Raw genomic sequence first — 24,884 nt, 5'->3', positions numbered from 1 at the left:
AAAAAGATCCCTTTTCTGTTAAATAAAGTTAGTAGAATGCAATGAATGCTTATGACAAGTTTTAATTAAGGAGAACTCTTTAGGGCAGCCAAATGGCAGCACTAACCCGGTCTACCCTGGACCTAGTCAGTGCTCAGCTGGTCAGGCGAGATCGAGTCAGACCCTTGGCCCGGAGCCCAAAAGCATTGTGGTCTCTCACACAGACTCATGCAAGCAGGCACGCATGAGGCCACACGCACAAACACAAGTGACAATCTGTGACTTCCTATTTGTGACACTCAGACAACTAACAAAACAGCAGTATTTTTTGGTGACACACTTTTTCATTTATGATATGTGTACGGTATTAAAACAGTGGTGCTGCGGTAAGACAGCTCTGATTCAATGTTGGTTTACTATAAGCCTCAACAGGACTGTACTGTACTGGCTCCATGATGAGACCTATTTGAGGAGAGGGAGACCAGCTCCAGCGTCCATCTGTAGAGATAAGAGAGAGAGAGAGACCAGCTCCAGCGTCCATCTGTAGAGATAGGAGAGAGAGAGAGAGACCAGCTCCAGTATCCATCTGTAGAGATAGGAGAGAGAAAATAAATACAACTTAAAATTGTATTTATTTTTTTAATCAGTGGAGACTGCTGAGGTGAGGACGGCTCATAATAATGGCTGGAACAGAGTGAACAGAATGGCATATGGAAACCAGCCATTACCACTAGGCCGTCCTCCCCAATTAAGGTGCCACTAACCTCCTGTGATAGACATACCCTATATGTTTTATTAAAATCCACTCTATAAAAACCTTAACCTTTTATTAAAATCCACATAATAAAAACCTTAGGGGAAAAAAAACTTAACCTGTCCCGACCATCCAGCTCTCGCTGGCTTTCGCAGATTCTGCTGTTACTCTCCTGAAGTTGCCGGTAATAGGTTTCCCTTGGAGTCGGCCAATTTATTTGACAATTTCTACTGATCTGTGGACCAGTTGTGTTTTTCGTACGCACATTTATGTGGAACAATTATTTTATTTATAATAATGTCTTCGTATCTCAAAATCATTGTCATGTGGTTAATCAAAATTCGATCCAATTCTAAATGAAAAATGATATAAACCTAAAAAGTAACTTTATTGCCATGTAAAAAGAGCCTATAAAGCAAACAACTAAAAACATTGCCGCCTGCAGTGGCTACACATGGTCTGTCTGCAACGAACTTGAAACATTGTATCAGCTATTAACTTGGGTCTGGCCTGAAGCTCCTTGCAACATTGTATTAAATATTCTGTGCCATCAGCTGTAGGCTATTTGCGCAAGGGATAAATAGTAATCAGGTAGGCCCATTTTATGATGTTTGACATTTTCCCTTTCACACCGAGTGGTTATCAAAAGGGAGAGAGCTGGAAAGATGTTTCAAATACATTGAGGAATTATTGTTAGTCTGAATGGATGTAAAAACATACTTTGCTTCCTCGCTAATTAAGGTGAAGAAAACATTACTTTGAGAAGCCTATAGGCCGGCCTACTTCTCTGTGTAATCAAGTGCGCGTCCTTACTCAACATTGTCTTTTGTTTGGAGTGCTCCTGTAAATGACTAAATTGACACAACTCGTAAATGGAATGAAATAAACCAAAACGTGTTTCTTACAAGTGTAGTTTAGGTTATGCGCTCTGCAAACAACGTGTCCACTCCGACAATGAGAACGGGTAAACGACTGGAATAATAATATATTGAATGCATTAACAGACATTATGTAACCAAATAAACGTTGTAGATTAGAAATGGGAATTAACAGTCAAATGTACTTCTGGTGAGCTACTGTATGCAATTGTGAATTGATAGACACTAACAATGAAACTTAAACAATTCACACAATGAAGTTATGAAACAATGAATGTGCACAAATTGTCAGGAGAGAGCTCATTCTGAAGAGAGAAGTGCTGTCAGAACTGCTAGGAGTACTGGGTGGATGGAGTCAGGCGCAGAGAGCAGGTTTCAATAATGAGGATTTATTTTCTAATACACAGGGAAAACGATCATGCCCTAAAACACACGGGCGCATGAAAAAGACGAGTCCAAAAACACCGGACTAAACTGTAAACAGAAAATAACAAAATCCACATTACAATCCAACCACAACATAACAGAATACAAGCCCGCACAACAGCCAGCGGGCTACCTGCCCTTAAATAGCCTACCCACCAAACTAAACTCAAAACAGGTGCACCCAATCAGCCCAAACTAACAGACACAAAAAGAAAGGAATCGATGGCAGCTAGTAGGCCGGTGACGACGACCGCCGAGCGCCGCCCGAACAGGAAGAGGCACCATCCTCGGCGGGATTCGTGACAAGTGCATTGTGCAGCCACACTCCCCCTCTTCTTGGACTGTGCCATCCCCACGGCCTCAGCAATGGATTAGTTCACCGAGATTGGCGTGTGCCAGAAATATTTGTTTGATATTTACTACTGCTTGACAAAAAAAATATTGACCAGTCTAATAATTGGGGTCAATCATACACCGCATACATTAGAGGTCGAACGATTAGGATTTTAACTCCGAAACCGATTATTGGAGAACCAAAAAAAGCCGATACCAATTAAAATCGGACGATTTTTATATATATATACATACATACGTGTCTGTGTAATAATGACAATTACAACAATACTGAATGAACAATGAACACTTATTTTAACTTAAATATAATACATAATAAAATATATTTAGTCTCAAATAAATAATGAAACATGCTCAATTTGGTTTAAAGAATGCAAAAACAGTGTTGGAGAAGAAAGTAAAGGTGCAATATGTGCCATGTAAAAAAGCTAACGTTTAAGTTCCTTGCTCAGAACATGAGAACATATGAAAGCTGGTGGTTCAATATTCCCAGTTCTTCAATATTCCCAGTTAAGTTTTAGGTTGTAGTTATTATAGGAATTAGGACGCGTCGACTATTTCTCTCTATATCATTTGTATTTCATATACCTTTGACTATTGGATGTTCTAATAGGCACTCTCAGGAGTTGATAGGCTTGAAGTCATAAACAGCGCTGAGCATCAAGCTTTGCTAAGAGCATCAAGCTTTGCTAAGAGCTGTTGGCAAACGCAGTAAAGTTTGAATGAATGCTTATGAGCATGCTGCTGCCTACCACCGCTCATTCAGACTGCTCTATCAAATCATATACTTAGTTATAATAAACACAGAAATATGAGCCTTTGGTCATTAATATGGTCAAATCCGGAAACTATAATTTCGAAAACAAAACATTTATTCTTTCAGTGAAATACGGAACCGCTCTGTAGTTTTATTGAGCGGGTGGCAACCCCAATGTCATGGTCTGACCTTAGTTCTTTTTTTATGTCTCTATTTTGGTTTGGTCAGGGCGTGAGTTGGGGTGGGCGTTCTATGTTTTGTATTTCTAGGTCTTTGGCCTGGTGTGGTTCTCAGAGGCAGCTGTTTATCGTTGTCTCTGATTGAGAACCATACTTAGGTAGCCTCATTCCCACCTGTGCTTGGTGGGTAGTTGTATTCTGTTTTGTGTATTGCACCTTGCAGAACTGTTCATTTGTCGCTTTGTTGTTTTTGTTCAAGTGTTCGTATTTATTAAAAGTATTATGAATACTTACCACGCTGCACCTTGGTCCTCTCCTTCCAACAGCCGTTACATAACTACCCACCACCAACGGACCAAGCAGCGTGGAAAAAAGGACGGGAAGGGATCCTACACATGGGAGGAGATCCTGGCTGGAAGGGATCGCCTCCCATGGGAACAGTTGGAGGCAACCAGGAGAGCGGAGGCAGCAGGAGAAGGGAACCAGTGGTACGAGGGAACACAGCTGGCAAGGAAGCCCGAGATGCAGCCCCCAATTTTTGGGGGGGGGAAGCACACGGGGAGTGTGGCGGAGTCAGGTTGGAGACCAGAGCCCACTCCGTTCTTACCGGGGCGAGTATGTGACTGGTCAGGCCCAATGCTATGGGATGATGCGCACTGTGTCTCGGCCGAGAATCCACAGGGCGGTGTGCTCGGTGCCAGCGTCCCGCATTTGCCGTGTGGAAGCTGAACGGGCGGGGCCAGATCTGCGCTCGAGACCGCCAGTGCGCCTCCACGGCCCAGTATATCCGGTGCCTCGGCCAAGGACAAGGCCTCCTGTATGTCTCTCCAGCCTGGTGAGTCCTGTGCCTGCGCCGAGAATTAACCCTCATATGTCTCCCCAGCCTGGTGAGTCCTGTGCCTTCTCCCAGAGCCAGGTCTCCTGTGTGTCTCTCCACTCCAGCGATGATCCATGGCAAGAAGCCTCCAGCGACGCAATCCATGGCGCGAATGGGTTACTGTCACTCCCTGACCTTAGTTCCTTTTTTATGTCTCTATTTCGGTTTGGTCAGGGCGTGAGTTGGGGTGGGTATTCTGTTTCGTTCTATGTTTTGTATTTCTAGGTGTTTGTCCTGGTGTGGTTCTCAGAGGCAGCTGTTTATCGTTGTCTCTGATTGAGAACCATACTTAGGTAGCCTCATTCCCACCTGTGCTTGGTGGGTAGTTGTTTTTTGTATTGCACCTTGCAGAACTGTTCGTTTTTTGATCAAGTGTTCGTATTTATTAAAAGTATTATGAATACTTACCAGGAGAGCACCTTGGTCCTCTCCTTCCAACAGCCGTTATATCTAAGTCAAAATATTGCTGTTACATTGCACAACCTTCAATGTTATGTCATAATTATGGAAAATTCTGGAAAATTAGTTTGCAACGAGCCAGGTGGCCGAAACTGTTGCATATACCCTGACTCTGCATGCAATGAACGCAAGAGAAGTGACACAATTTCCCTAGTTAATATTGCCTGCTAACATTAATTTATGTGAACTAAATATGCAAGTTTAAAAAAATATATACTTCTGTCTATTGATTTTTAGAAAGACATTGATGTTTATAGTTAGGTACATTCGTGCAACGATTGTGCTTTTTCGCGAATGTGCTTTTGTTAAATCATCCCTCATTTGGCGAAGTAGGCTGTGATTCGATGATAATCAATGCGGTGCCTGTTAATTGATATGAATCGCAGGACAAGCTAGTTAAACTAGTAATATCATCAACCATGTGTAGTTAACTAGTGATTATGTGAAGATTGTTTTTTATAAGATAAGTTTAATGCTAGCTAGCAACTTACTTTGGCTCCTTGCTGCACTCGCGTAACAGGTGGTTAGCCTGCCACGCAGTTCCTTTGTGGAATGCAATGTAATCAGCGTCCAAAAACGACGAATACCGATTGTTATGAAAACTTGAAATCGGCCCTGCCGATTAATCGGTTGACCTCTAGCATACACACACGTACATGCGCGTGCACACACACACTCATGTGCATACACACACACAGAAATGGGAATGCCACACACATGCAGACACACTCACATGCAGACACACTCACACGCAGACACACACACACGCAGACACACACACACGCAGACACACACACACGCAAACACACAGCCTGCGGAGGAAGGCTGTTATTCAGAGCAGATTCCTCTCGCATGACCGTACATCCTGTAAACACACGTTGTGCAGTAGGGCAGATGGGCATAGAACGCGGACAGCCATGTACACAGAAGCACCCATGCAAGACCAAACACACAAGCCCAAAAAAGCTGGAGGCTACTGACGTTGCATGGTGAGCCTAAGGGTTCACATTAAATGGAAGCCGTCACTTTAGTACATGACCTATGGCCAAATGCCTGACCCCAACATGTTGCATTTAGTTACATAAGAGTCAAGGACTGGACCAGCACACAGCGGACCACTAGTAAAGACATGCCTATGGGGCGGTAATGCACTATGAAGGAGAAAGAACAGTCAGAAGGAGATAAAAGATGAGTGGCAAGAGAAAAGCGAGATATAAGAGAGGAGGAGGTAGTGAAAGGACTGAATGTAAATGGACAGGAAGAAGAAAGGAGTTAAGGTAAAAGGGAGGAGAGGAGGAGGAGAGATCAGGAGATTCCCTCTGCAGGAGCATGTCTTCTGCACATCTGGGGAAGGGCCTCGGGGGGCCGATGATATACACACAGGCATAATCACACACACACGATTTTACACCGCCTTCCTAAACATACAGTCAGAGCTGATGATGCAGAATAAATGGGGAGCGAGGGAGAGAGAGAAAATAAAACAGACTGTGCCCGATTCGTCACTGCAGCCACAATCTATGACCTCATCTCAGCGCTACGCAGCGCAGCTCCCTTATTCTCTGTCAGACACAGACTGTCCTTCTCATGTGTCTACTGCCCTGCTCCTACAACCAGACCCGCTGGCCTGGGGATCATTCAGGAATCGATAAGCTCTACATTTTAATTTCTATCTGCAATGTTCTAAAAAGTGTCTCCATCTTAAATAAAAACCCTGCTACGACACATACAGCAGCTGCTAATCTAGAGCCACACACACACACACACACACACACACACACACACACACACACACACACACACACACACACACACACACACACACACACACACACACACACACACACACACACACACACACACACACACACACACAGCCTGATTGAGGGAGCTTGATTTGATCCAATCACCCGATTCTCTCTGCTTCCAATGGCAGCTACATGCTCATCCCCAATCCCCATATTCCCTACTGATGGTGTCCAAATGCTGGGGGAGAGGGGATGCGTGAGTGGGGCTCACTGGGGCTATGGGGGAATCTAAGGACGCTCTCACACGTGCACTAATTCCCACTCGCTAGATTGGCATTTCCTGCCACGGGGCAGATAGAAGGCAATTGACCCGGTGTAAAGACGCGGCCTGAGATGATGTGGAGTCAGTGTGGTTGAGTTAATGAACGAGGCCTGCGTTCAATAAGACAGTGATTAGACTTGGTATTTGACGGTTCTGTTTGCTAGCAATTTCTCATGGTTTTCATTGGTTAAAGATTCTTCCCAGTTCATAACCAAATAGAGAATGAATTTCATGGCCAATATATAGCTGAATAAGCAATGTCCCAAAGGCTGAGTAATTACTCTTGGAATGGCTGCTCACAGGACAAAACAGATACAAACTAGTATCTACAATCTAACCCACTCCACTCCACAGGACAATTTCTCAACTCTAAGTCTGTCCTTCCCAGCGTGGCTGTGGTAGTACTGGGACATCTGCTGGATATTTCCTCACCATAAGTTAGTAATTAGAGCCTGGAGGAAGCTGGCAGCAGACAGAACAGAATATATCCTCACAGTGTCGGGTCCAGGCCCAGGAGTCTCCGGCTCTACATTGCCCAGACCTAGCCTGAGTCAAACAGATCTTGGACTCAGGCTATAAAATGCCCAGGTCCGAACCACACTCAGCATTTTGAATGGCTGATAGAGATGATTGACAGACGGAGTTAAATACTGACACGTTGACATTGAGAAAACAAATCACCAACAGTGGCTTGGATGCCTTATCAATTCACTAAGTACTGCCTAACACACAGCAGGGTACGGAGTGCATGGACAAACAAGACTGAGGGCTAGGTAGTCAACAATAATGTGTGTTTTGGGATTCCACCCACCCACACACCTCTGTCCTGTCTCTGTGAATTAGACTAAACGGAGTCATGGTGAGGGAGTGAGTGAGCGAGTGAGAGAACGAGAGGGAGAAATGGAGAGGCAGAGAGAGAGAGAGAGAGAGAGAAAGAGTTCCTGTGGTTCCTTGTGGCTTGTGCCCCTGTAATCAGCATGGCAGGCTCCTGATGTCTAAATCTGCTGCACTGACCCAGACAGTCTACACACACACACACACACACACACACACACACACACACACACACACACACACACACACACACACACACACACACACACACACACACACACACACACGAGCGCTGTGGTAGTGTCTGTGCATGTGGAGTTTGGTCACAGAGCACTCCCAGATAAATACAAGACCTAAATATGCCCTACGTGGCTTCTACTGGGACATTATGCAACTATTAAATGACATGGCCATCCACATTACCTACCATCGTACTTTAAAATCGACTCTTTTTAAAAACACATGCCATTACTCAGTCAATTACTGTTTTTAATGCATCTGCGGAAATGCAGTAAACAGTTTTGGAGAAAAATCTGTTTTCTTGATTAGATGACTGACCCAGTTTATATTACCCCCTAATATGACTGTCCACATTATGTTTACAAGCTAATCTGCCTGGCAATAATGACTAGCTCATTAGTTATGCTTTGTTAATGACAGCTGCTCTCAACAGAAGGTGTGTGTTTTATATAAGTTATATAACTAAATAATGATTAACACTAGAGGACTGCCCATCACCCTAAGCCATAGTGACATGGCCCTGTTTTCAGTGTCCTGTTTTAAGAGTGTGTGTGTGTGTGTGTGTGTGTGTGTGTGTGTGTGTGTGTGTGTGTGTGTGTGTGTGTGTGTGTGTGTGTGTGTGTGTGTGTGTGTGTGTGTGTGTGTGTGTGTGTGTGTGTGTGTGTGTGTGGAGGGGGGTGTTGGGGGTCTAGGCTTTAAGTTGAAATGTCATCCGTGTTAGACAAATCAACATCCTTATATATAGCTGAACTCTGACACACTGGCTAATGATGTCATAGAGCGCACCACAGTATTTCCGGCGGTTTTGACGGCATTCTGAAACAAAACGTCAGTGGGCATTCCTGCACAACGAGGCTAATCATAGAGGCATCTGGACCTGGGGAGACAGGAGACAAATGAGCCATAATAAGTAATGGGCTACTTCCTATGGGGGGCTTAAGATTAGGCTAATGAAAGCTTAAAGCTTCTCCAGCAGGAAATGGAGATATAACCATTTCTACGGATACACAAATTCACAGAACACCAAGTCCCTTTGAGAACCATAGGCTAAGTAGTGGGTTTTTCTGAGTGTGATACTCATCAACGAGAGAGCTTAATAGGCCACTTAGCAGACACTTTATTCTAAAGAGACAGAATAGTCAACATTAACAATGACACAGGATGAACTTTAAAAACAATGGCCCACGAGGGAAATCTAATCCACGACCCGTGTGTTGCCAGCACCATGCTGAACTCAGTGAACCAGTGGATGCACTATCCACAGTGAGTTGGGTTTGGTCCAGTACAGAGTGTCTCAGACTCAGGGAACGAGCTGGCTTCACTGTAAGGCAGCATTGTTAAGAAGACATAAAGAGCAGTATTGACTCCTCATCTGCTGCTTGGTCACTACGGGACCTGGATCTGACATTGTGCTACTGAGTAGGAGGATGGCTGACACACTGGAGCCTAATGACAAAAACTAGATACAAAGTTCCTTATTACATGCAGGGTTGCTCAACTCGTCCACCCACACGGAGGGTTGATAAACAGCATCCCTTTACTACGGTGTTGCTCAATTCTGGTCCAGGGACACTCACACAGTATGCAGGCATTTGTTCCAGCCCAGCACTAATCTGATTCAGCACTTACACACCTGATGCAACTGGTCAATGGCTCGTTGATTAATTGATTCAAGAGTTAGTATTTGGCTGGAACAAAAGCCTGCACTCCCTGCGTGGGTGTTACCCTGGTCCAGAGTTGAGAGACTCTGCCCTACTTTCAACTGTCTGTGCCCAGGAACCAGAGATGCCTAGCGGTCCCAGTTGACCCTGATGCGACATCTGCCGGGGGGGGGGGGATCTAGGCCAACAGCCTCCTTAAGCCAAATACTGTACACAGCACTGAGATAATTTTGTCACTTCCTCATATCAATGACATCACCGGGAGTGCTGCCCCCTTAGGGACGACTGCGCCACACACAAACAAAACACTGTTACAGATTAGTAACTCATACACACTAACAATACATGTATTTCTGTTCTCTCTTTCCTGTTAGTACTGACTTAGCTAAAGACCAGGATGTAAAACGCTGTAGGTCAGGATAACGATTTTCGTGATGTCAAATCATGCAGATGGGGCCGTTACGCTTCACCAAACCATTATTTGCTATTAAGTCTTTGAAAGGCGTGCTGCTAATGCACATTAGAGACCTGACACCCACTTCATTATGGAGGCCAGTATTAAAAAATAGCAAGTGCAACAAGTTCATAACACCCCCTTAAGCAACTCCTTAGCACAAAAGGTCCATTCAGTGTGCGGACAAATCCTGAGAGGAGTCAGTGTACAGTGCAGCTGACTGGGTTCACTCGTGTACAGAGAGAGAGAGAATGGGGAGTGCATTTACTCAGCTGAGCCCCCACCACACGTTCATTTGGAGATTGTTACTGGAAAATAGGTAACAACATGGGTACATCCAGCCCATTAGTTCTCAATGTGTATCCCAGACAGACGGACAGACAGATGAAGATTCCCTGTAATAATATCTACAGTTGACGTAGGAAGTTTACATACACTTAGGTTGGAGTCATTAAAACTCGTTTTTAAACCACTCCACACATTTCTTGTTAACAAACTATAGTTTTGGCAAGTCGGTTAGGACATCTACTTTGTGCATGACACAAGTAATTTTTCCAACAATTGTTTACAGACAGATTATTTAACTTATGATTCACTGTATCACAATTCCAGTGGGTTAGACGTTTACATACACTAAGGTGACTGTGCCTTTTAAACAGCTTGGAAAATTCCAGAAAATTATGTCATGGCTTTAGAAGCTTCTGATAGGCTAATTGACATCATTTGAGTCAATTGGAGGTGTACCTGTGGATATATTTCGAGGCCTACCTTCAAACTCAGTGCCTCTTTGCTTGGCATCATGGGAAAATCAAAAGAAATCATCCCAGACCTCAGAAAAAGAATTGTAGACCTCCACAAGTCTGGTTCATCCTTGGGAGCAATTTCCAAACACCTGAAGGTACCACGTTCATCTGTAAAAACAATAGTACGCAAGTATAAACACTATGGGAACCACGCAGCCATCATACTGCTCAGGAAGGAGACGTGTTCTGTCTCCTAGAGATGAACGTACTTTGGTGCGAAAAGTGCAAATCAATCCCAGAACAACAGCAAAGGACCTTGTGAAGATGCTGGAGGAAACAGGTAAAAAGTATCTATATCCACAGTAAAACGAGTCCTATATCGACATAACCTGAAAGGCCGCTCAGCAAGGAAGAAGCCACTGCTCCAAAAACCACCATTAAAAAAGCCAGACTACGGTTTGCAACTGCACAAGGGGACAAAGATCGTACATTTTGGAGAAATATCCTCTGGTCTGATGAAACAAAAATAGAACTGTTTGTCCATAATGACCATTGTTATGTTTGGAGGAAAAAGGGGGAGGGTTGCAAGCCAAAGAACACCATCCCAACCGTGAAGCACGGGGGTGGCAGCATCATGTTGTGGGGGTGCTTTGCTGCAGGAGGGACTGGTGCACTTCACAAAATGGATGGCATCGTGAGGATGGAAAATGATGTGGATATATTGAAGGAACATCACAAGACATCAGTCAGGAAGTTAAAGCTTGGTCGCAAATGGGTCTTCCAAATGGACAATGACCCCAAACATACTTCCAAAGTTGTGGCAAAATGGCTTAAGGACAACTTAGTCAAGGTATTGGAGTGGCCATCACAAAGCCCTGCCCTCAATCCTATAGAAAATTTGTGGGCAGAACTGAAAAAGCGTGCGCGAGCAAGGAGGCCTACAAACCTGACTCAGTTACACCAGCTCTGTCAGGAGGAATGGGCCAAAATTCACCCAACTTATTGTGGGAAGCTTGTGGAAGGCTACTCAAAACGTATGACCCAAGTTAAACAATTTAAAGGCAATGCTACCAAATACTAATTGAGTGTATGTAAACTTCTGACCTACTGGGAATGTGATGAAAGAAATAAATCCTTCTCACTACTATTATTCTGACATTTCACATTCTTTAAATAAAGTGATTGTAACTGACCTAAGACAGGGAATTTATACTATGATTAAATGTCAGGAATTGTGAAAAACTGAGTTTAAATGTATTTGGCTAAGGTGTATGTAAACTTCCGACTTCAACTGTATGTCCACTGTGTCACGCCTTGGCCATAGAGAGATTTGTATTCTCTATTTTGGTTAGGCCAACGTGTGACTAGGGTGGTCATTCTAGTTTCTTTATTTCTATGTTGGTGTGGTTCCCAATCAGAGGCAGCTGTCTATCGTTGTCTCTGATTGGGGATCATATATAAGTTGTCCTTTTTCGTTTGGGTTTTGTGGGTAGTTGTTTTCTGTTTGTTACATCTGCACCTGACAGGACTGTTTTTGGTTTCCCCTCTGTTATTTTGTGTGAGTGTTTTGAATAATAAATGTATCATGAACACTTACCACGCTGCGTTTTGGTCCATGCATTCCCGACAAGAGCCGTGACACACTGGTTGTTAGTAACACACTGGTTGTTAGTAATGGAAGACTGAGGAGGAGAGTAGATGAGGGAGAAGGACCCCTGCTGTTACATAGCGATGCAAAATAGATCAGAGCTAACCACAGGGACGGGAAATAGACCAGCGCTAACTACAGGGACGGGAAATAGACCAGAGCTAACCACAGCAACGCGAAATAGACCAGAGCTAATCACAGCAACGCAAAATAGACCAGAGCTAACTACAGCAATGCGAAATAGACCAGAGCTAACCACAGCAATGCGAAATAGACCAGAGCTAATCACAGCAACGCGAAATAGACCAGAGCTAACCCCAGCAATGCGAAATAGACCAGAGCTAACCACAGCAATGCGAAATAGACCAGAGCTAACCACAGCAACGCGAAATAGACCAGAGCTAACTACAGGGACGGGAAATAGACCAGAGCTAATCACAGCAACGCGAAATAGACCAGAGCTAACCACAGCAATGCGAAATAGACCAGAGCTAACCACAGCAACGCGAAATAGACCAGAGCTAACTACAGGGACGGGAAATAGACCAGAGCTAACTACAGGGACGGGAAATAGACCAGTGCTAACTACAGGGACGGGAAATAGACCAGAGCTAACTACAGGGACGGGAAATAGACCAGAGCTAACTACAGGGACGGGAAATAGACCAGAGCTAACCACAGCAATGCGAAATAGACCAGAGCTAACCACAGCAACGCAAAATAGACCAGAGCTAACTACAGGGACGGGAAATAGACCAGAGCTAACCACAGCAATGCGAAATAGACCAGAGCTAACCACAGCAATGCGAAATAGACCAGAGCTAACCACAGCAATGCGAAATAGACCAGAGCTAACCACAGCTTTTTCTTCCAAGACGGCGTAGCAGTGTAGACGTCTTTGTCCTGTCGTGTCCCGTGTCCCTTGTATATATCTTTTTACATCTTTTTCTTCGCATATCTTTTAAAAATACTTTCTTAAACCTCAACTTCTAAATACTCTCCTGCAACCCGCCTCACCCAATGTGGCGTGGATCTGCTTTTTTCTAAAGTATTTCTATTTACTTCTGATCTGGAATCCATCTACTGAAGATAGCCAGCTAACTGCCTACCAGCTATCAGTTAGCACACCATTGCTAGCGGTCATCAGCTAACCTTTAGCTCGGAAAGCTCTCGCTAGTTCGAACAACGTGACTAAAACCAGAGCATAACGGACCTATTTCTCTCCATATCCCCGGATTCCTACCGCAAACTCTGAACATTTTCATCTGGATCTTCGCAACTAGCTAACCACAATCCCGGGTGACCACTCCTGGCTAGCGTTTCCATCCCGGAGCAGGCACCAGAGCAGGCACCAATTAGCCTGAAGCTAATTGGCTAGGGCTCCTGTGCTACCACTGAAGCCCACTCCTGGGCTACAAGACCCGGACCCATTTACTGCCGGTACGGAGCACGGAACCCGGCCTATCCTCTACGACTGGAATACCGACATAATCTGCCCGGGGACTCCAACAGGCCCCTCAGGCGTGACGCCCGCTGAAGGCCCATTCTGCTAACCTACTAGGCCTGTTAGCTACCTAGAGCTACCTGGAACCCTACTAATTCCACGACTGGTCTATCGACGTCACCGCACGAAGAGGCAAAAACAGACTTCCCCCCCATCGCGACGTCCCCCAAAGGCTAACTTGCCTGCCCCGGTCTGCTAACTGCTAGCTTATCTTGCAGCTAGCGCAGCCAGGAAGCTAGCACCAGTTAGCAAACACAATTCTACAATTCACAACCTCTCTTTCGCCATCCGGCTTGGATTCTCTGTCGACACGACCACGTCTGGTTTGCAGACGTGCCCTCAACCGGCCTCCGTCTGAGCAGACCCCCTCCGTCTGAGCAGACCACCCCCCCCGGGCTACTAACTTTAAACGCGTGCTAGCTTAGTGGAGGCCTCACTACTCCATCTACGGCTGCCCCCTGGACACTATGATCACTTGGCTACATAGCTGATGCCTGCTTGACTGTCCATTAATTCACGGTACTCCATTCTGTTTATTTGTGTTTTATCTGTCGGCTCTGTGCCTTAACTCAGGATCTGTGTGTAGTTAATCCGACCCTCTCTGCCCAGTCGTCGCCATTTTTACCTTCTGTTGCTGTGTTAGCTGACTAGCTGCTGTTATCTCACCTGCTGTTTTAGCTAGCTCTCCCAATCATGACCTGCAATCACTTTATGCCTTATTGTATGTCTCTCTCAAATATCAATATGCCTTGCATACTGTTGTTCAGGCTAGTTATCATTGTTTTGGTTTGCAATGGACCCCGTAGTTCCACTCTCCGTACCTCTGATACCTCCTTTGTCCCACCCCCCACACATGCGGTGACCTCACCCATTGAGACCAGCATGTCCAGAGATACAACCTCTCTTATCATCACCCAGTGCCTGGGCTTGCCTCCGCTGTACCCGTGCCCCACCATACCCTGGTCTGCACATTATGCCCAGAATCTATTCTACCACGCCCATAAAACTGCTCCTTTTATTCCTTGTCCCCAACGCTCTAGGCGACCAGTTTTGATAGCCTTTAGCCGCACCCTCATCCTACTACTACTCTGTTCCTCGGGTGATGTGGAGGTAAACCCAGGCCCTGCATGTCCCCAGTCACCCTCATTTGTTGACTTCTGTGATCGAAAAAGCCTTGGCCTCATGCATGTCAACATCAGAAGCCTCCTCCCTAAGTTTGCCTTACTCACCGCTTTAGCACACTCTGCCAACCCTGATGTCCTTGCCGTGTCTGAATCCTGGCTTAGGAAGGCCACCAAAAACTCTGAGATTTCTATACCCAACTATAACACTTTCCGTCAAGATAGAACTGCCAAAGGGGGAGGAGTTGCAATCTACTGCAGAGATAGCCTGCAAAGTTCTGTCATACTTTCCAAGTCTATGCCCAAACAGTTCGAACTTCTAATTTTAAAAATTAATCTCTCCAGAAATAAGTCTCTCACTGTTGCCGCCTGCTACCGACCCCCCTCAGCTCCCAGCTGTGCCCTGGACACCATCTGTGAATTGATCGCTCCCCATCTAGCTTCAGAGTTTGTTCTGTTAGGTGACCTAAACTGGGATATGCTTAACACCCCGGCAGTCCTACAATCTAAGCTTGATGCCCTCAATCTCACACAAATCATCAAGGAACCCACCAGGTACAACCCTAAATCCGTAAACATGGGCACCCTAATAGACATTATCCTGACCAACTTCCCCTCCAAATACACCTCTGCTGTCTTCAATCAAGATCTCAGCGATCACTGCCTCATTGCCTGTATCCGCCACGGGTCCACGGTCAAACAACCACCCCTCATCACTGTCAAACGCTCCCTGAAACACTTCTGCGAGCAGGCCTTTCTAATCGACCTGGCCCGGGTACCCTGGAAGGATATTGACCTCATCCCGTCAGTTGAGGATGCCTGGTCATTCTTTAAAAGTTACTTCCTCACCATATTAGACAAGCATGCTCCGTTCAAAAAATGCAGAACCAAGAACAGATATAGCCCTTGGTTCACTCCAGACCTGACTGCCCTCGACCAGCACAAAAACATCCTGTGGCGAACTGCAATAGCATCGAAGAGCCCCTGTGATATGCAACTGTTCAGGGAAGTCAGGAACCAATACACGCAGTCAGTCAGGAAAGCAAAGGCCAGCTTTTTCAAGCAGAAATTTGCATCCTGTAGCTCTAACTCCAAAAAGTTCTGGGATACTGTAAAGTCCATGGAAAACAAGAGCACCTCCTCCCAGCTACCCACTGCACTGAGGCTAGATAACACGGTCACCACTGATAAGTCTGTGATAATCGAAAACTTCAACAAACATTTCTCAATGGCTGGCCATACCTTCCACCTGGCGACTCCAACCTTGGCCAACAGCCCCGCCCCCCCCGCTGCTACTCGCCCAAGCCTCCCCAGCTTCTCCTTTACCCATATCCAGATAGCAGATGTTCTGAAAGAGCTGGAAAACCTGGACCCATACAAATCAGCTGGGCTTGACAATCTGGACCCCCTATTTCTGAAACTGTCCGCCGCCATTGTCGCACCCCCTATTACCAGCCTGTTCAACCTCTCCTTCGTATCATCTGAGATCCCCAAGGATTGGAAAGCTGCCGCTGTCATCCCCCTCTTCAAAGGGGGAGACACCCTGGACCCAAACTGTTACAGACCTATATCCATCCTGCCCTGCCTAGCTAAGGTCTTCGAAAGCCAAGTCAACAAACAGATCACTGACCATCTCGAATCCCACCGTACCTTCTCCGCTGTGCAATCCGGTTTCCGAGCCGGTCACGGGTGCACCTCAGCCACGCTCAAGGTACTAAACGATATCATAACCGCCATCGATAAAAGACATTACTGTGCAGCCGTCTTCATCGACCTGGCCAAGGCTTTCGACTCTGTCAATCCCCATATTCTTATCGGCAGACTCAATAGCCTCGGTTTTTCTAATGACTGCCTTGCCTGGTTCACCAACTACTTTGCAGACAGAGTTCAGTGTGTCAAATCGGAGGGCATGTTGTCCGGTCCTCTGGCAGTCTCTATGGGGGTACCACAGGGTTCAATTCTCGGGCCGACTCTTTTCTCTGTATACATCAATGATGTTGCTCTTGCTGGGGGCGATTCCCTGATCCACCTCTACGCAGACGACACCATTCTGTATACTTCCGGCCCTTCCCTGGACACTGTGCTATCTAACCTCCAAACGAGCTTCAATGCCATACAACACTCCTTCCGTGGCCTCCAACTGCTCTTAAACGCTAGTAAAACCAAATGCATGCTTTTCAACCGCTCCCTGCCTGCACCCGCACGCCCGACTAGCATCACCACCCTGGACGGTTCCGACCTAGAATATGTGGACATCTATAAGTACCTAGGTGTGTGGCTAGACTGCAAACTCTCCTTCCAGACTCATATCAAACATCTCCAATCCAAAATCAAATCTAGAGTCGGCTTTCTATTCCGGAACAAAGCCTCCTTCACTCACGCCGCCAAACTTACCCTAGTAAAACTGACTATCCTACCGATCCTCGACTTCGGCGATGTCATCTACAAAATAGCTTCCAATACTCTACTCAGCAAACTGGATGCAGTTTATCACAGTGCCATCCGTTTTGTTACTAAAGCACCTTATACGACCCACCACTGCGACCTGTATGCCCTAGTCGGCTGGCCCTCGCTACATGTTCGTCGTCAGACCCACTGGCTCCAGGTCATCTACAAGGCTATGCTAGGTAAAGTGCCGCCTTATATCAGTTCACTGGTCACGATGGCTACACCCACCCGTAGCACGCGCTCCAGCAGGTGTATCTCACTGATCATCCCTAAAGCCAAAACCTCATTTGGACGCCTTTCCTTCCAGTTCTCTGCTGCCTGCGACTGGAACGAATTGCAAAAATCTCTGAAGTTGGAGACTTTTATCTCCCTCAACAACTTAAAAAATCTGCTATCCGAGCAGCTAACTGATCGCTGCAGCTGTACATAGTCCATCTGTAAACTACCCACCCAATTTACCTACCTCACCCCCATACTGCTTTTATTTATTTACTTTTCTGCTCTTTTGCACACCAGTATCTCTTCTTGCACATGATCATCTGATGATTTATCACTCCAGTGTTAATCTGCTAAATTGTAATTATTCGATTTATTGCCTACCTCATGCCTTTTGCACACATTGTATATAGATTCTCTTTTTTCTACCATGTTATTGACTTGTCTATTGTTTACTCCATGTGTAACTCTGTGTTGTTGTCTGTTCACACTGCTATGCTTTATCTTGGCCAGGTCGCAGTTGCAAATGAGAACTTGTTCTCAACTAGCCTACCTGGTTAAATAAAGGTGAAATAAAAAAATTAAAATAAAAAACAGCAACGCAAAATAGACCAGAGCTAACCACAGCAACGCAAAATAGACCAGAGCTAACCACAGCAACGCAAAATAGACTACTGCAAACCTGAGGCAGGTGCTTTTTTTTTTTAGCCTTTTTGGTGCAGGTGCTTTTTCACATTTCTCCCCATTTCTCTCAACATCTCCACTTGTGACAACTACACAAGCCCAGAATTGCCCCTAGAACAGAGCATCATCATAACTCATGAAGAATCAGCTCAGAAATACAGGCAACCGAGCCGTTGGCGGTTAATCAGGACGCATCCATGCAATGCTTGAACTAAGCAGAGAAGCCCCTGGGTGAGTTTCCCTTCAGAGTGGGCCTCTGTTTCGCCTCATCCTCACAAACAGAGCCCTGGTATCAGTATAAGCAGATCTGAAGGGTTTGGATAGGCTGGAGCAGTGTAGTGGGGGACCTTCCACCATATTGCTAACAACTTACAGATTTAACATTGAAAGGATAGGCCCAAGGAGAAGGGTTAGGGAGTGTTTTGGGACGGGCTGTCTGGTTTGTCTCAACACCACCACTAAGAGAGGGCTGGTATCAGTATCAGAGCTCTCACAGGTCTCTGGGATGATAAACAGAGATAGGAGCCGACATACAGTAATAATCACTGATAACACTCCATAAACTGCTGAGGATAATGCTATGTAGGAAAAGGTCCTGCTTTAAAGGCCATTCTCCTTCCCTCTGAAAGGTCACACACTGACTTAATGATGCTTAGCCTGGTCCCTGATCCATTTGTGGTGTATTGCCAACCGTGATCTGAGCATGAATCCCAACACATGAAAAAACACTGTGGCATCAGCATGTGTTCTTTTCCGATTCTCTGATCCACTTGATCCCAGGAGCCCGACCTGTGGTCCTGAACGTTGGGAACAAGTGGGAAGCACAGATGGAGTCTGAGAAGAGCCACTGAGCAGAGGTATGCTGTGACACACACACACACCACTATGTGTATTAATAGAGCACAGCCATAGAGAGGGCCAGCACATCACAGCCACAGAGAGCAGGAAGGAGACGGACAGAGGGATGATGCATAATGAGACAGAGGCCTTAATGGCTAGAGAAGTCCAGGGGGTATCCTCTAGGTAGAGTACACTCAGTCTGCATACCCACATTGATCAGAGGGAGAGAAGAAAATGAAAAAAAAGACAGCCTGAAAGATCAAATAAATAAAAGGAAAGAGTCTGATAATAAAAAGGAGAGAAAAGGAGTAGAGGCGACTGACCTGTACTGCTCCCTGCGTTTAAGTGTAGGCTCTTTGATTTGTCTAATGACAAGTCATGCAAGTAATGAAAATACAGGGAAATCCAGGTATATGGTACACATGCAGACATGTAGGGAAAAACACTAGCCCATAGATCATTAAACTAAAATATATTCAGAAATATATATAAAAGGAGGTTCAAATTAAAATAATTAAAATACAAAGGAACGAACTAAGAGCTGAAAATAAACAGTAGACAGACATGCACTCAAATATCACATCATCTACAACAAGCCTTCAAGATATTTTGGAAATAAAGCAACTTGGAATTGCGGGGTGGGCGCACAATAGTGTATTCCATAATAATAACACATTTCCCAACATACCTGAATTCGCAGGACTTTTCTTCATGTTCTGGTCGTTTGGGAGACAATTTAGTCAACGTTATCTCCAAAAAATGTATTGAGTATTCGTCCAAGTATTCTTGTAGTAGATCCTGCTAGTCCTTTCACTGTTCTCACTGTTGTCGCGGCTCATGCGTAACCGTTCGCCGTATCCCAATTCAAACCACCGAGTAGCCTACTCTAATTTATCGTAGCCTAGCCTGTATTATTTATTGTCGCTGGATGTTTCACCAAGCCTGATGTGCACTTCGTGGGATGCTCCAAGTTTCAGACCACACGAGCTTGCATACGGAACGAAGCGTGCATCAGTGGCACGAATGGATGTTGATGTGCCTTTTACGCACGTCCCACTTATGACCATGCTGTTATTTTAGGGTTCCGCTTTCCATGCATGACGTCATCCATGCGTAAGCATCCAGTCAATCCATGTAAATCCATGTGAGAGAGGTCGCAGAGACGACGTCATGGGTTGTTACCCTACGGAATACATTTGTTTGAGCTCATTGGCATCCCCAAAATGTCGCTCTACTGACCATTACATGGAAGATTGATTAGGTTCTATTCGTAAATTAGAAAACATCCATTGCATTTTATTGTGGTGTAAAATGTTACAAACACCCTATTTAAAACTATAAATATTAATGGCTCAGATGTTTCTATTACTGAACAAAAATAAAATGCAACATGCAACAATTTCACGGTTTACTGTTACAGTTAGTTTAAGGAAATCAGTCAATTTAAATAATTATATTATGCCCTAATCTATAGATTTCACATGACTGGGCAGGGGCGCAGCCAAGAGCGGGCATGGGAGGACATAGGCCCACCAAATTGGGAGCCAGGCCCAGCCAATCAGAATGGGTTTTACCCCACCAAAGGGCTTTATTACAGACAGAAATATTCCTCTGTTTCATCAGCTGTCCTGGTGGCTGGTCTCAGATGATTCCATAGGCGAAGAAGCCGGATCTGGAGATCCCGGGCTGACGTGGTTACACGTGGTCTGTGGTTGTGATGCTGGTTGGACTTACTGCCAAATTCTCTAAAATGACATTGGAGGTGGGTTAAGGTAGAGACATGAACATTCAATTCTCTGGCAACTGCTCTGGTGGACATTCTTGCAGTCAGCAAGCCAATTGCACGCTCCCTCAAAACTTGAGACATCTGTGGCATTGTTGTGTGACAAAACTGCATATTTTAGTGGCCTTTTATTGTCCCCAGCACAAGGTGCACCTGTGTAACAATCATGCTATTTAATCAGCTTCTTGATTTGCCACACCTGGCAGGTGGATGATTTTTTTTTTAAACAACATTGGGGCAAAGGAGAAATGTTTACTAACAGGGATGTAAACAAATTTGTACACAACATTTTAGATAAATAATATTTTTGTGCATATGGAACAATTCTGGGATATTTTATTTCAGCTCATGAAACATGGGACCAACACTTTACATGTTGCGTTGATATTTTCGTTCAGTATAGTTGTGGTAATAATGAAACTAATTCAGACCTAAAAATGTTAGCCTTTGTCCAGCTGAAATATCTTTCCCCCCAAATGCAATGTCTCATAATATCTTTAGGGCACTGACAAAAACTTTTTCTCAAAACTTTTTCTCAAAACTTTTTAGAATTTCTCATCGGGGTGGCAGGTAGCCTAGTGGTTAGAGAGTTGGACTTGTAACCGAAAGGTTGCAAGATTGAATCCCTGAGCTGACAAGGTAAAACTCAGTTGTTCTGCCCCTGAACAAGGCCATTAACCCACTGGGCTGTCATTGAAAATAAGAATTTGTTCTTAACTGACTTGCCGAGTTAAATAAAAGAAAAATAGAAAATAAATCACATGGGAAAGATGAGAATTCAACATGGATGAGGCTAGTCATTTAAAATTTTATACTCATAGCTTAAGTTTCATATTTAACTTGAAATAGGCAGGTTAGCTCCTATTGTCTGGGCCTTAACTAATCCACACTAGCTCTCGGGAACTCAAGGAGGCTTATAGTCTTTTGGGTTGTAAACTGAAGGTATGGATCACAACTGGCTCTATGTGAATGAACTACAATCCCAACGCTCTGTTTTAACGTTTAGAAACGTTCATAATCCTAGTTTGCAATATGGTTTTGGAAACCTTTGGAACTTAACTTTTATACCAGTGAGTAAGAATCTCTCAAATACAAAATATACTCTTACTGTAAGCAGTTTAGAAAGTTGCACCCAGCTGTAACAGCCTTCAGCCATGGAATGACACATCCTCTCACCGTGCACTCACATTTCCATTGGACCATTCCATTTCACATTTCCGGTCAGGTCAGAAGCAGGTGTTACTCAAAACACAGCTGGGTGCAACTTTGCTATACTGTGTCATGTATACAGTAAGTGTATCTTTTGTGTTAGAAAAATGTTGTCATTCATATTAAAGTTAAGTTACAAATGTTTCTAAACCTGTTTTGCGTGCGAGGCGTATTTGCGATTAGACAGAGCATTTGGGCAGCGTTTTAGAGTCGGGGCATTTCCCTGACAAGGCTAAAGTGGACGTCCAATGACCCAATGTACTGCAATTGATTTGGAGTCATGATAAGCGCAAAATCCACACAAGCTTAAGACATTATTTAGGCTCCTCTTGTGAAGCCAAAATGAAACTTACCTTGATGAAATACAGTACGTATTCATTTAAAATGGTTAGTTCCAACGCTGACCTTTTAAAACAACAACATTTTGATCCAGGCTGCCTGTACTTGGTCTGCAGAGGAGGCTGGTGAGAGGAGCTATAGGAGGACGGGCTCATTTTAATGGCTGGAATGGAATTTATGGAACGGAGTCAAACGTGGTTTCCATATGTTTGTGTTTGATACCCTTCCATTTATTCAATTCAAGCCATTACAATGAGCCCGCCCTCCTATAGCTCATCCCACCAGCCTCCTCTGGTAGTCAGTTTTTGCTATGGATGATGTTGACCTAACTGCCGCCTCAATGCGCAAAAAAATAAAAGCCAATCAGAATTGATTAGGCTGCTGATTGTAAACATAAAATAGCTGCCGATTGTTTAAAACAAAAGGCTGTGACAAAATACCCACTGGGCACAAATGTCTATTCAACGTTGGTTCAACTTAATTTAATTGAAAGGACGTGGAAACAACGTTGATTCAACCAGTGTGTACCCAGTGGGTAGGCTTCTGTTGGCCTACTAATGGCCATTTTAGTTCACAAGCTGTGACTACATTTATAGAAGTCTGCTGTAAAAATGTATTCAAATTATTTTTGACGTTTTTCTCACAGCAAATGTGAGAACCAAATGAGCCCATTGAATGCATAGACATTTATGTGTTCCTGAGCTTAGACGTTTCGACACCTGACAGATCTTACAACACCCGGATAGGTTTTTTAAGTATCAGCTAACCATATGTTGTAGCAAGATGTCAGTTGATGACAGTCGATGACGTGGCATGCAACCATTGGTTAATGCAAGCAACGTCTGAGCAGAATGTGACCATTGGGCTTGCTCGACATTGCAGGCGATTGCCGAATAACTGATCTACAAATCACCTTTCATCATAAATAACAACTCGTGAACATTTGTAGATCAGTCAGTCACCGTTTACCCACAATGCATCATGGATTTGATGCTCTCGAACATGGCCAATGGCATCTCCTCATACCCTTATATAGGTCTACATGATCATGGTTTTGCTGCCCTCTAGTGAGGAGACATTTAACTACTACAGTTTCTGGTACTGTCAGCAAAATGACTGTCTTTTCTGGTTTACAAGGGAGAGGCCACAGCAGAGCATCTATCACTGTTTTCATAGTATTGCCTGGTGTAATTAACAAAGTAAAGTTCAGCTAATTAAATGTACACATTGGTTAATTGATATGGGAATGGTTTAGGTGTTAAGGTAGAAAGGCTGTCCTTTTCTCTCAGCTCAGGGTTAAACACCATTTTACAACGTGCTCCAAAGCAGTTTGTTGTGTCCGATATGTACAGGCAGTTGATTTAGGCTGTCCTGGTAGACTCTCTTTAGTCCCAGTAAAGGGGAGAGTTAGGCTCTGTTCAGAGCTGATGAAGGGGTAATCCCTAATATGCTGTTTAGCGTAGACGGGTTGGTTGTTTAGCAACAACTGACTCCAGCGCAACTAGGGGGGCAAAACAGACGGGGTTGGCTTACATCAGGGTTTCCCAAGCTCGGGCCTGCCCTAGCACTACACAGCTGATTCAAATAATCAAAGCTTGATGATGAGTTAGTTATTTGAATCAGCAGTGTAGTGTTAGGGCAAAAAACTAAATGTGGGGGGGAAACCCAGGATCGAGTTTTGGAAACCCTGGACTAGATCATGTTAAACTCATTCCACGGAAGGCTGAGTGTCTGTGGGTTTCGCTCCTCTCTTTGACTTGATGAATTAAGGTCACTAATTAGTGAAAAACTTCCCTCGCCTGGTTGTCTAGGTCTATACTGAAAGTAAAAAAAAAAAAAACTGCAGACACTAGGCCCTCCATGGAATGAGTTAGGCATAGTCTTAGCTGAAGTAGGAACCCTATTGAGGGGTTGAACTTTAGACTCGCTGTCATTTTTTGTGAGTTCTTGTATACTGATTGCTACTGCTACGGACAACGTTTTTTTCAAGACAAGCCATGTATCCTGAAATTCTTAATCTGCAATAAACTCAAGTATTGCTTTTCTGCAACCACGGGTCCTCCTCATTCCTACCTATCACGTCCCTTGGCTACTCTACAACCTGTCATTTTATAGCACTCCCTGCTTTGCTCTATTTCCTATCTCTTTTTTAATCGGGCCAACCACAAGCTCTCCAAAACATCTTAGGTGTTAGTTTCACTCAGCTGCATGTGTTTTCAGGGTTGAGAGAGACTAGCTGTAGGTTAATATGTAGATTTGATGCCTTTTTAACTATGTATAGATACATCATGTATTCATAAATACTGTATGTTCAGCTGAATGGGAAATATTTTTTTGTATAGATCATTCTTCTTCCATACCTTGAAAGTGGAAAGGAAATTGGAGCTGAAATTCCGAGTGTTTCTGCCCTATCCTACCTGTCCTCTT

At 44.5% G+C, this 24,884-nt stretch overlaps 1 protein-coding gene across 2 annotated transcripts in view; it reads right to left on the bottom strand.

Annotated features, from left to right (window-relative positions):
* Positions 1-20,191, bottom strand: part of LOC129839304 (septin-9-like) — a 90,468-nt gene extending 70,277 nt beyond the window's left edge. The window contains exon 1 of one of the 2 annotated variants that reach the window (XM_055906623.1): positions 19,815-20,191. In XM_055906623.1, coding sequence (XP_055762598.1) covers positions 19,815-19,839 — 25 coding nt within the window. In that variant the 5' untranslated portion in view covers positions 19,840-20,191. The remainder of the gene's footprint in view (positions 1-19,814) is intronic. The other variant, XM_055906626.1, reaches the window with a different exon arrangement.
* Between the last annotated feature and the right edge of the window lie 4,693 nt (positions 20,192-24,884).

Source organism: Salvelinus fontinalis, chromosome 40, assembly GCF_029448725.1.
Source record: "Salvelinus fontinalis isolate EN_2023a chromosome 40, ASM2944872v1, whole genome shotgun sequence".
NCBI classification, from domain to species: Eukaryota; Metazoa; Chordata; class Actinopteri; order Salmoniformes; family Salmonidae; genus Salvelinus; species Salvelinus fontinalis.
The sequence above is the reverse complement of the archived record's forward strand: the minus strand, read 5'-3'. Positions and strand labels throughout refer to the sequence as shown.